This window comes from Microtus ochrogaster, assembly GCF_000317375.1.
Source record: "Microtus ochrogaster isolate Prairie Vole_2 chromosome 14 unlocalized genomic scaffold, MicOch1.0 chr14_random_2, whole genome shotgun sequence".
In the NCBI taxonomy this organism is placed as follows: domain Eukaryota; kingdom Metazoa; phylum Chordata; class Mammalia; order Rodentia; family Cricetidae; genus Microtus; species Microtus ochrogaster.
The window spans coordinates 3730004-3743419 of record NW_004949097.1 but is presented as its reverse complement, the minus strand read 5'-3'; the positions used below and the strand labels follow the sequence as shown (position 1 = coordinate 3743419).

Sequence of the window (13416 nt, the reverse complement as noted above, 5' to 3'; positions counted from 1 at the left end):
TCTTCTCTATCCTACAGGAAGCTGCAGTTTCTCTTCTTATCTTCTTTGGGTTGGGTCCATACATTTAACCTATGCTTTAGTCTTAAGATACGCTGTTCAGATTCTCCCATCTGTCTGCAGTCCTATTAGCAACTACACAGCATGGATTAAGTATTTGGTTAGAGCTGCTGACTAGTTAATCTAGTAGATTAAGTTATGATATTCGTTTATACTAAACTTTTAGTGGATTGTAAGGGAATTAAAGTTCTCAGGTATTGCCTCAAAATTATCATGTTTTTAATCAGAAATGATAGGAACAATGACTCTTGGTCATAAAAATATGGTAGTTTAAAAAACAGGCTGTCATGCTTGGTGGGAGCCACAGATGCCTGGGACGTAACTTAGGGGCCTGCCTAGGATGTGGAAAGCTTCAGCCTCGATCCCCAGCACAGCAGAACCAAACAAACATAAGAGAGTCACAGTTAAGGGAAGAAAGTGGGACCTCTGGGGGGTAGAACTCTGACAGAAGCCCAGGCAAAGCAAGTCTTGGTTCAAAGATTTTCCCACTTTACCCTTCTTCTCTTTCTAAAATACCCGCTAAAGATGGGCTCCCGTGTCCAACTCCATTAGAGCTGCTCTCTCTGGCTCCAGATGTTGTGGGGACATTGATCTTAAAGTTGGATCTAACATTTCCAAGCTACACCTTGTTATTAGGAAATCAGGAATATGCCTGATGGTGGCATACCGGACTTGTGGGCGAGAAGAAGCAAACCCAAAGATGAGGGAGACAGACTGGAGAAGGCTGACATAGAGCTAGGGCAGAGAAGGGGGCTGGGACACTGGGAGGGAAGGGAGAGCAGCAGGAACATTTAAAAGATGGGGCAGAAGGTGGGGGAGGGTGTGGCTGCATGATGGTGGGGGGGACAGAAATCAGGAATCACAGAGCTAGATCATTCATCTTCTTGTTTCTGTCTGGGACTTGGAAGGAGACATCTCTGAGTGTCCCTTCCATTTATCCTGTGACTCTGTTCCTGGATATTCTAGCCAACTCCTCTATAGCTTCCTTCAAAACCCACCAATAATTTTGGGCAACGAAGACTTTCCATTGCTGTCATAATGTTTCTCCCAAACAATTGTCTCTTCCTGATTAATCGCCCCTCTGCTGTGCCCCTTGCTGCATGCCAATGGGACGTTTGTTGATTTTACATAGACTCTGGAAAAATTATCTTTCTGTGCCTTGAAATTATAATCCACTCAAAGCTAAATAAGAATATTTTATCTTAATGTTTCTTTTGAAGTATCTGACAAATTACTACATTTTTATTTCTCTCTATCAACAATACCGTCATCGGAACCCCATTGCCTTTTCAAACTAATACATCAGTGTTCTGTCCTTGGTAAGAATAAAGATTCAGTTTATAAAAAATGTTTCACTGTTTATATATACTACAGAATTTTAATCAGGAAAAGGCCTGGAACTTATAAACACATAAGCTTTTGAAATCTGTGGTGATAACTTCGACTCACCATAGCATAGTCTATGTTTAAGAGTTCAGGAGTTAGGAGCACAGGCTAGCTCATTATTTTTCCTATTTATCAGAAAGAGTTGAGAGGCGGTATTATCAGAGTATTAATTTTAGCACCAACTAGAGTAAAAACCTTTCTCTGCAATGAAGTAGAATTTCAAAACATAAAATGACTAGAGGCTTTTGTGTACCTTTATGTCCATATTAGATGGTCATATATTTGGCATGACCTCTTGCAAGATTTTTGTGAGTCCTAACAATCCATTCGTTTTATGGTTTCCTATGATGAGAAACCCACCTCTTCGTAGACACCCTTTTCATTTGGGAGCATGTGATGTTTTTGTCCTATTAGCTTCACTTGACACAGCATTGGGTTATCTGAGAACATAATCTCAGTTACGGAATTGCCTAGATCATATTAGCCTGAGGGTATGCATGCCTGTGGGAAGTTGTCTTGAATGTTGTATGATGCAGGAGGACCTAGAGCACTGTTGGTAGTGCCATGGTGCTCTGGGTAGGTGATTCTGAACTGCATTAGAAAGCTATAAAAGCGCGAGCCACAGCAAGCCAGCAAGCAGTGTTCCTCCATGCTTTCTGCTTCAAGTTCTATTTGTTTTGTTTTTGAGATGGGGGGTCTTCCTCCGAAAGCTCTGGCTGTCCTAAAACTCACTGAGAGCTACCTGCCACTGCCTCCTGAGTACTGGGATTAAAGGTGTATGTCACTGCATCTGGCTCCAGCTTGAACTCTTGCCCTGGCTTCCCTCAGTGATGGGCTGTAACCTACAAGATGAAATAAAGCCTTTTCTCTCCTAAGCTACTTGGGTCGGAAAGTTCTATTACAGCAACAGAAGGGAAACTAGACTAGGTTTTCATTTGGAAAGTGTACATTGTTATGATGAAAGTCTCAGAGTGTAACAGTGCCACAGACTTACTTCGTCAGCTTCCTCTTCCTTAAGCCATTTTTACTCCTGAAAATTGAAAAAAAATACATTCATCAGTATGAAAAGTTGATTAATAAGATTAAACTTCAAAGGGCTTTAAACTTTTTCATTAAGCAATTCTTCATTTAATTTTTATTAACTATACTTCAGATTTGCTAAATTAATCTTCCTTAGGTAAAGATAGCTATTTCTGACTCATTTTGAGAAACTACTCGGTCACAAGCACACGCCTGCATTTCATATTTCCCGTTTGCTGAAAACTGCATCCTAGAGCTACAGTTGCTGACTCCTGGCAGTTACCTTTCTAGAAGGTTTTATTAGTAATGGAAACATCCATTTCCTGGTTTCCAGTGTCTGTAGACAAGAAAGAAGGACGGGGGGAATAAAGAATAAAGGCCAAGGAAGCTGAAGGTTGGGTTCTTAGCTATGGACCAAAGTAGCCTCTCTGTTGTTTCCGAGGCAAACTGCTGGACTATTGCAGGTGTGTGGCTCACACAATTCTATGTTCTTAACACATATGAAGAAATGGACCTGCCACGTGGTTCTTCTTAATTCCTTGATAACCCATAAACCCAAACACAGGAAGTGTTAATGTACGGTTTGGTTAATTACATTACCCTAGGATTATTTAGGGTCATCGTTTTCATGAAGCAGGCAAAGGAATCAAGCCCTGTCGTCACCTCACACGAGGAGAGCAGCTACTTGAAGAACTTTGTCGTTGTATTTTATCATCTGTACGAACGGCATGTGCTAGCCTACTTGAGCTTATGAGTGAAATGATAGTAACCGTGGCTGTACTCAACAGCACAGGCCTTTCGATATTCTAATGAAGGCATGCATATCTTCAAAAATAAATGTCAGGAGGGAATGATCAGTCATGGGTACAAGTACCTTCATGTACCGGATTATTTATTTGTGCATTAAAACTGTGATTTCCCGGCTAGCTCAGCTTCAGAAAGGCTTTGAAAGGATGAGGCAGTTCTTTCCCCAGGCGTCCAGAGCTCTGGCAAATGGCCAGTTCTCACGTGGTGAGGGGGATCCGTGTTAGCCCATCCGCTAGACACTGTGCCCTTCAGGGATGAGCACTGACGGTGGACACCATGGTGGCTTGTTCACAAATGCTTATCATGTTGAGTTGAAACAAAATATTCTAAATTTATATTACCCTTGCAGTTTCATCTAGTAAGTCAATTATGCAAATTATCTATCTTGTAGTCTTTTCTGTTACATGTAGTCCTATATATGGCATGAAAATACAAGCAGGGTTATCTGGGGAACAGAGAAGGGCTGACAAGAAGGAAGGAAGGGTGGTGGGCTGGGTATAGAAGACAAGTGTGCCCAACGCACGTGATGTACTTGAGGAAAATGTTTTTATGCGGGCCAGGAGCTGGCTCAACCAGTAGAAGGTCTTGCTGACAAGCCCAAGAACCTGAGTCCAGGCCCCGGAACTCAAGGAAAATGGAGAGAATCGACTTCTGAAATCTGTCCAATGTGGTGTGAGCTTGCAATCGTCACACATAGGTGCGCGCGCGCACACACACACACACACACACACACACACACACACACACACACCAATGCACACACCACAATGTACAATGGATGGATACCAGTAAAAGGAAAGATCCTGTATTATTCTCAAACTGTCTAAAGAATAACAATAATCCTAGAATTGGCCTTATAGGTCCTGTGAAGTGAGGCTTATAGACAAAGAGCAAGCAGTCAGGTCAGGGTTATAGGGAAGCACCCTTAGTGGTCCATGGAGTTTCTTGGTTTGAATAGCTTTTATTTCCTACAACTTCCAAGTGAAGACTCCTTATCTCCTTACCCCCTTCCCACCACCCTCATTGCTTTGTTCCTGTTTCTTCCCTGCTCCCTGGTCTCATCTTCTTTGTCTTTTATATTCTTAGACTTCAGAAGAAGTACAACTCTCCCCTATCATTTAAAAAACACTGATGTCGGACATAGTTGTATCACTTAGGATGCTGGAAGCTAAAGAAAGCTCCGCGGGCCCTCCTCTGGTTCAGCTATCCTGGTAGTAAGTTAATTTCAGGAATGCAACCCAGCCAATCACGTCAGCATTTGGGAAAGCAGAATGCCGGGACAGGTGGCTGACAGCTCTGCTGGGATCAGGAGACTGAGAGCAAAGAAAACTCCTTTCCTATCCAAACAGACCGCAAAAGGAATCTGAGACAAAGCGAGCTACTGTGCTTGGTGGCTCAGGAGAAGCCAGGCACAGAGTTTTCCATTCTAATCCCATCTGTTACCGAGTGAACTTTCAATGTGATGTAAAATTCCGCTGTATATTTTGTATGGTGTGCTGTGGCCATGAGGGTACGTCTGTATGATTTGTGGCCACGTTCAATGTTCCATTTAGATTCTGCTGAATCTGGAGTGTCCCTGTATCTGAAGGTTGTGGAATATGCCAAGACTGACTGATGGCAGGCCATGGCCACATGGAGAGCATCTTTCTACACTTTTGAGTACTGTGTTGAGACAGAGAGAAAGACACAGAGAGTGACAGAGACAGAGAGAATGAGAGACTTGTACTCATTTGATTTTTCCACTTTTTGTTTATGTAAGACAAAGTTCAAATCCCCAGTGACGTAGAGAAATTAAAGTGGATTCTTCCTAAATTCTTTTGGGGCCACAACAGGCCCTAAATCCAACCACACTGCAGTCCATTCCTCAAAAGACTCCAAGGTAATGGCAGAGACACCGAATGTGCAGTGATTAAAATAAAGTATAAAGCCCAGAAGGCCCCGGGTTCCTAAGTGCAGCTGCTTCACACGCTAAACAAAAGCCACCCAGGCCTTTAGGTTTAGAGCCGTCTCCAAACACATCATGCAATGACCAATGCATGGCCTTTTATACATCTGAATGTTGTCACTAAATATCGTCCTGTTCTTAAAATGCGACTGTTTAGGAGTTAGGCAGACACATGCATGTTTGTATAGGGTATGCAGGTGGTTATGGTAGAGAAAAGAAACAGCGGTGAATTCAGTTCAGAGTAGGGGATGCTTTTAACAAAAGTAAGGCTCCAGGACCACTGAAATCAGGAATCCTCATGGAAGCCGGCTGACCGGGCACTAGAGCCAGACATCCACCACCTGGTGATAGAATTCTCATCAGACAGTGAGAAGTGTCTGATGGGATCTCTCGATTTCCTCTCAAGGTTCCAGAAGCATTTGAGGATGCTAGCAAATCAACAGAAGTCCATCTCTTCAAGAAATCCCCCACTTCCCGGAGGAAGCTGGCTAAGGCTTTGGGAGTGTGTGGGAGCGCAGCACTGCTGTTTGGAGCTGTTGACAGGATAGATGGCATATGAAGACAAATGCATTTGAGGGAGGCTTAGCAAATGCAAGCTTAGGGAGTGACCTGCAGCTCAAGCTGTCGGGAATGCGAGCGGGCTGTTCTTTTCCGGTTGGGATGTGTGCACGTGTGAAAGATACAGACCCTGACAACAGAGACTAATCTCTTCCTTGAAGGTCTCTTCTCCCCTCAAGGCAACCATTTACAGCCTTGGGATGTTTTCTAAACACAGTGGGGGATTTTGCTCCCCTTACCTGGGATTCGCACAATTTTTTCATAAGGGGCCTTGAAGGGGTTGGCGATCTGTTCATCCATGAGTCGTTAAGAAAGATGCACAAGGCATGCAGTGTAGAAAATGGGAAGATCTCGGGCTGAGCTGCGACAGGGAGATAGCACCGGACGCAGCTTTCTGTGGTGGGTGCTCTAGTCACTACCTGCATCCAAAGCACGGGTGGAATTCCTGAGGATGGTGGGAGGATGTTCAACTGAAAGGTAATGCCAGTTTGAAGGGAAAGGTGGAAGCAACATGTACTGCTCATACTATCTGACACTCGGCACAGCACACACTGAGCTGATGACGGTCACGTCTGAACCTAAGAAGCAGCAACAGCCCAGGGAAAGGTAGTGGATGCTGCTACGGTGAGATATGATTGAGCATGTTTCAAAGCGCTTCCCTCTAGTGTGCTTTTTAAAATGTGCAGACTCTGTAGTAATGATGCATACGGAGGAAGTCTTTCTCAATGTTTCTCCCTCTGTGACTTGATGTCATAAATTACATCACTTGCGTTCTTTTTGCCCTCAGAGGACTAGAAGAATATTTGACCAATAGCTTCAATGCATGAATGGTTGTGCAGATTCCCACATGCCTCTCTCACCCTCCCCTCCCCTTCTCTATCTCTCAGTCTGTCTCTCTGTCTCTGTCTCTGTTTCTCTGTCTCTCTCTGTCACACACACACACACACACACACACACACACACACACAGCCGCTACTCCACTCCATGAGATATTTTTATTGTTTCTTTCCAAGCCTGCTTCACATTGCCCACATTTCAGGTATTTTATTATTGTATACTCTCTAAACAACCATGTGTTAACTTAAGGGCAATGACTGTGTGTGCATATGTGTGTGTGTGTGTGTATGTGTATGTGTATACGTGTGTGTGTGTGTGTGTGTGTGTGTGTGTGGTTGGGAATTTTGTCATTTTCCTGGTAGACTGACTATTTCTCTGATGACTTAGGGGAGAAAATAATTTTTGGATTATTTGGTCTAAGGAGTCAAGTTTATTATAATAATTATTACCATTATTATTATAGCATAGCAAAAGCCAAGAAGGATATGTTTCAAGGCTTCATTGTCCATGTGGATTAGACACCAATGCAACAGTAGACCAAAGGAAGGCTCTTCTTTTCTGTTCAGAGGAGAAAGGAGACTTTCTGGGCTCTGAACCTGTGTTTATTATATGATGGCTCATAATATCAAGAGAGTCACTCTCTTTGGGGCACTATGTTCTTTTCTTTTGTTGAAGGTTTTAGTTTTTAATTATGTGTATAAATGTGTATGATTGGGTGCATGCACATGAATGCAAGTGCCCGAGGAGGGTACTGGGTCTCCTCAAGTTGGAGTTCCAGGTGCTTGTGAGCTACCCACTGTGGTTTCTGGAAACTGAACTTGGGTCCTCTGCATAGCTGGGAGCCCAGAGTTCTGTTTCCCTGTCCCTAAAAGGACTATCACTTGTTACAAACTGTGGGGTATTAGATAAGATAATTGCATAGAAGGGCTTAGCTGAGCTAAGTTAGATATTCAGTAGTTAGAGAGTCGAGGTTGTTATGAAAGCAAAGAGGTCTCCAGATTCAGAGACTCCTTCCCCTACCTTTCTACATTTACCTTCTTGGAAATAAAGAATTTTCTCATGTGTGGAGATGGGAAGAAAAATGGGATTCAAAGATGGGAAGCCAACTCCAAGAAGACACAAATGACAAATAACACAGGACAGGAAAGCCTTCGAGAGAAGCACAGGAAATCTAACTGGGAAGACACTGTAGGCATCTGGGTACCATTTGCTGTCTTGATGTCTTTCCAGTTACTCATTGTCCTGAGTGCTGAGAATCACATGAAATAACAGGCAAGAAAAACAAATCCCTTAATCCCATTTTGTTTACTTTCTACATGTTAACTTGTAAAGACTTGGTGTGGGGTAAATAGTAAAAGTGAAATCACTTACCAAGGGTTAATATAAAATGCCAAAAGATAATCAGTCCAAAGACATGAAGGCAGCAGGGTTAAGAAAGCAAACACACTCCTACGCCTGCGAGCATTAATAAACAACAGATGCAAAGATGAAAACGTGGTCAGGGTTAGTAATTCAGCTGCGAACAGATGTCAATAAGTCACTGCCAGGGTCAACTCATACCCCAGCTAAACAGCATTCTCCTCTGTGGGTTTCTGATGGAGAGCTTCAAGGCTACGCTAGTGACCCAATCAGCTTCCATTCACACAAGTCCTCATCGTAATCAGAGACAATGTCTTTCCACCCATTTGGCATCAGTTCATCTGCTCTTAGGAGATTTCATTTTCCATCTGGTTCACCGAGGCACATTAGTCGGCTGGTGCGTTATTCTCAGCTATCACCTCTTCCAATTTAACCTGATTTAAGAAGCCAGGTAGCAGAGTGGTAGCTTGTCTGAGTGAATATAGATGGTCAGGTCACTTAAGTACATTCTGGGGAGGACCAGGGTTCTGTACCACATCCTTATCAAGCTGAACCACTTCATGTAGTATTTTCAATTTCAACCTGTATCCAGTTTCTAACGCTACTCCTTAAAGCATAAACTCAATATGCTATATGGGTATCACCCACTCAACATCAGCACCTCATCCACGGCCTGGGGTTTTTCACTGGTTCTCATCAGAATGGAAGTGAAACATTAAGTAATTGGATTTTAATTCCAATTGAAGTGAAATGTCTGATTGGAATCTGGTTGTAGGTCTTCAGACAGCACTCAAGACAGACCATCCAATCACGTGGACAGGAAAATACCGGTCCCACCTACATTAGCGTGAAAGCAAGGAGAGAACTATCATCTTGTCACTTCAGTTAGAGCGAACCCCCGCTGACACAGCTAATCTCACTCCCTCACAATATGCTCCTGCTGGTGAAACCAAGTTTGCTACGAGTTGCAGGAGAATTGGCTTGATTTTATAGAAATATCCTGGAGGGAATTCTTTGCTTTGCTTTTAGTTTCCCAGGGCTGGCCTATCAATCTTATGAATTGCGAATGGTCAGGAAGTTCATTAATGCATAGCTTTCCTGGGTCAGGGGTACATTTAGGACAGTTTATGGGCCTCACACCAGAGCTGTGAGCACCTGGTCTTTTAAAGGGAAGAAGTGGGAGTTGGTGAGGCTCTTAATCTTGAGAAGAGTCCCAGCATATTTGAACAAATCTTCCCATGTTTCTGAAATTGTCAGCATCAAGGGCTTAGAAATTCTCTTTCTTCACAACTGGGTTGATCATATTTTATAGAAAAACTCTATTCATGTTAAATTTTAAAATGACCCAAAGTGCAGTCATATCAAACAGAATCCCATTTCACCCCTGTCTTCAACTAGCATGGTCATCATCCCACTCAGAGAGGAAGGTCTCGTGTTTTAGATAAGGTTTTTCACCCTATTGATTCTATAGGGTGAAATTTCTGTTCTCTCAGATCTGTTTATTTAATATTAGCCACTTTGGGAAAAATGAGTTCATTTAAACACTTCTATGGTAGCCCTTGTTACAGGAGAAATGTTTACTTAATTGGTGATTCTCTTGGATATTTTAAACTTAATACTTAGCTGGACAGTATTGCTATTGATTACACACATAGTTCAGTATAATGACAACCAAGTTTATCCCTCGACATTGTTCTAATTCCCTAAACACCTCTTCCCTCTGGGAACTTCGTCCCCAACTGTAAATGACAAAGGGCTCATACAATTTTTAAGTTTGTCTGTGTCTTTGATAGAAGAGGCGAGAGCTTCGGGTTATACATCTTTACTTAATTTTTGAATGGAAGTGTTGGCTTCGCTTGCCAGGTACTCAGCCATGTTGCCTTATTTAAGTCTCCCTTAAGGGCCTCTTACTGCCACTGTGGTTCTTGTGATGGAGCCTCTGCTCAGCACAGCTTTGGGCCCCTTGCTTGACTTTGTGGTCCCCTTTTCCACTACTTAAGAATGGTATTCAGCTTGTAGAAACCATTTTGGCCCCTGATGATCTAGTCACGGATTACTCACTGAAATAAAGGAAGGACAACCATACACACACACACACAAAAATCATCTGTGCTTTAAAGACAATAGAATCAGTCAGCTAAAGACATGTCCCAGAATAACACTCACCAACTGTAGGGAAGTTTCCCTTCCCTCTCCAAGGATGCGAAATTGACAAATGTGCCGGCTCCACACTCCCTGTTCAAAAGAGACAAAAGCAAGGTTACTGCTGGATGGAGCTCTTTACCTGACATGAAGGTCAAGAGAGCCTTTATCCAGCTCATCATGCCAGAATTAAAAAAAAAGGATAATGCATGTTTTATATGATTCTCTTTCACATACAATATCAAAAAGCAAAGGAAGATAAAACACAAAGAAACAGCCCCTTGAAATGCAGTCAAACTCTTGAGTCAAAACAGAGTCTTTCACAATCTTTCCCAAAAGGTGTTCATGACCCTAGAATACACTTGCATGTCCTTTGTTGCCCCTCTGCATTGATCTTGGGCATGGCTGTTTATTTCATGTTTCCTTGGAATTGAATTTTACACCATGCTACTGCCATGTTGTTTACTTAAATGCAGATTAAAGTCACCCTACCCCTTCCCAGGATGTGAAGTTTGGTAGCTTCGGAGCCACCAATCTTTAGTATTCCTTTTCCTCCACTGGCAAGCACTCACCAGTCTCTTTCTGTCATCTTCTTTTCTGTAAATCTCTGTCTGTCTGTCTGTCTGTCTGTCTGTCTTTCTGTATCTGCCTCTATCACTTTCTGTGTATGCTTCTCTCTCTCCATCTTTCTGTCTGTTTCTGTGTGTGTGTATGTGTGTGTGTGTGCATATGTGTGGGTCTGTATGTCTGTCTGTCTATCTCTCTCTGTTTCTCTCTTGGGTATGTGTGTGTGTGTGTGCATACAGGGTACAGATGTCTGTGCACATGTATATTTAGGCCAGAAGACAACTTAGAGAGCTTTATTCTATCACTTTCTGCCTCACTCCCTTGAGCTCACTTAAAACTGTAATGTATAATTAAGAAATATATGTTAATAGACAATCATCTATAATAGTCAAGCTTGTAGTCATGTTAGTTAGATTTTCTAGATGTACAGAGATGTATTTCAGATGGATAGGCATTCTTCAAATCTTTCAAAGACTATAGAATATGGCATTTAAAATGTTTGAAGAGCTTAGGACTTTTCATGACAATGAGACACATCTGCTCCTGGCAGCACCATTTGCTTCAAGAGGAACATGGGCATCGAAGAGGCTCCTTATGGAGTTTGTTAGCCATTTGGGCAAGAAACTGCTCTTGCCTGGACTGCTTGATGGTATGCTGTGTGAACTGGACATGCAAGACCAACAGAGAAATGATTGTTAAACTTGCCTAAAGGTGAGATTGTCCTTCGGGGTTCCTGCTTCATGAAAGAGTCTGCCAGACATTCTGCAGGATACAGAAGAAATTGACTGACAAACTGCCAAAATAGGTGGAACTGTCTTTAAAATTTCTGCTTCATGGGAAAGTCTGCCAGATGCTATGGGTCTGTAGGCTGAAGATGGATGACCCCATGTTGCAGAAGAACTTTGGGTGACTGTCCAGGCAGTGAGATGTTTCTGTCAATACTAGAATTTTGAAAGTTGCTTACAATGAACTTATTGTTTATTTAGGGAATATCTTTCTGGAGTCTTTGATGGAGTTGAAGAATAAATAGTTATTATAGTTTTCTTTAGTTATGATAAAAGATAAAGTAGATATAAATATTGTAACTGTAATTCTTGCTTGGTAACTGTTTTGTTGTATGAATTTACTATGCTAAAGTTGAAACCTTCCTTTTTATTTAAGTAGAAAAGGGGAGGTGATGTGGAATTCCTCCCTGTATAATGTGATTAACGTTAATGAATAAAGAAATTGCTTTGAACCTATAGCAGGGCAGAACTTAGCTAGGTGGCACAGAACCAGTTCATGTGCCCTCTCTCTTCATTGCCCCAATATAGTCTGTTTTCTGCATAAAATCAAAATGAATGTATCAAAACTCATCAGCTCTCATTAACCTGCTCCGGACTCTGCAGTGACTGTTCATGTCACCCAGAGTTAAAGCCAACGGTCCCGCAAGGGCTTGTGAAACCCTCTGTGATCGGGCATCACCTGACATTCTTCCCTGCACCTCCGCTGCATTGCCTGTCCTGGAGTCTCAGCTAGTCTTTGAGTACATTAGCCATGACACTGGGCGTTTGTACTAGGTGTTTTTTACACTGGACACTTTCCACAGATAATGTATGGCCTTCTTCCTCATGGCTCCCAAGCCTTTGTTTTACATGGCTGCTCTTCACCAACCTTTCAGGGTTTCTTTCTGGATCCTGGCACTGCCCAGCTCCACCCTTTCTTATGACCCTCTAACACACTCTGCAGCTGTAGCTTTGTCTTCACTGTGTGTTATCTGTGTTCCCCATTGCAAGAGAAACTCTATCAAGTGTTGTCAAGGTGAGGTACAGCAGACACTCAGTACTGGGGTAGTTGTTACATAGCAAATATCCATTAGAATTTGCTAAGCCAATGAATAAAGTTTTGGTGACCTGCACAAGCTCACACAGTTTGTAAGTCTAGACTTTACTTGAGGAGTGCAATGTTATAGGTTTTCCCTGGAGTTCTACTATGTTAAAGCCATGTCCCCATCATCCTAATGATGTTAATGTAATACCAAACTAATACCATCCTATTTTGGTTATTGCAATACCAAACTTCATAAGCTGGTGGCCATATTCACAAGTGATCATTGTTGTCTATTAGGACATTCCATTCTTATCTTGGTAATTAGCTTGAGTCAGTTTACTTTAAATTATATTTTCCTATACATGATGCTAGCTGGGCAGTAAACTGCTGTTGGACTTGATGCTTCTTTGTTTTCTTTCTTTCTTTCCTTCTTTACTTCCTCCCTCTCTCCTCCCTTCATCTTTTCTTCTCTCTCTCTCTCTCTCTCTCTCTCTCTCTCTCTCTCTCTCTCTCCAGTGTCTCACTATGTAATCCTGCTTGGCCCGGAACTCATTATGTAGACAAGACTGATTTCAAATTCACAGAGACCAGCCTGTCTGTGTCTACAGAGGGCTGGGATTAAAGGTATGTTACTATCCCTGATTTATTTATTTATTTATTTATTTATTTATTTATTTATTTATTTATTTATTTATTTATTTATTGGTTTTTCGAGACAGGGTTTCTCTGTGGTTTTGGAGCCTGTCCTGGAACTAGCTCTTGTAGACCAGGCTGGTCTCAAACTCACAGAGATCTGCCCGCCTCTGCCTCCCGAGTGCTGGGATTAAAGGTGTACGCCACCACTGCCTGGCTCCTGATTTATTTTTTAATACACTGTATAAGCCACTGGTTAAATCATGGCGAGAGAGCAAACTGTAAAAGATATTGGT

At 42.3% G+C, this 13416-nt stretch overlaps 1 protein-coding gene across 2 annotated transcripts in view; it reads right to left on the bottom strand.

Moving 5' to 3' along the window:
- Ptpro (protein tyrosine phosphatase, receptor type O) overlaps positions 1-13416 on the bottom strand; it is a 204392-nt gene that overhangs the window by 30446 nt on the left and 160530 nt on the right. The window contains exons 16-18 of one of the 2 annotated variants that reach the window (XM_026787925.1): positions 10136-10204; positions 7982-8065; positions 2438-2473 (exon numbers count right to left, since the gene is read on the bottom strand). In XM_026787925.1, the coding sequence (XP_026643726.1) occupies positions 2438-2473; positions 7982-8065; positions 10136-10204 (189 nt within the window). The remainder of the gene's footprint in view (positions 1-2437; positions 2474-7981; positions 8066-10135; positions 10205-13416) is intronic. The other variant, XM_026787926.1, reaches the window with a different exon arrangement.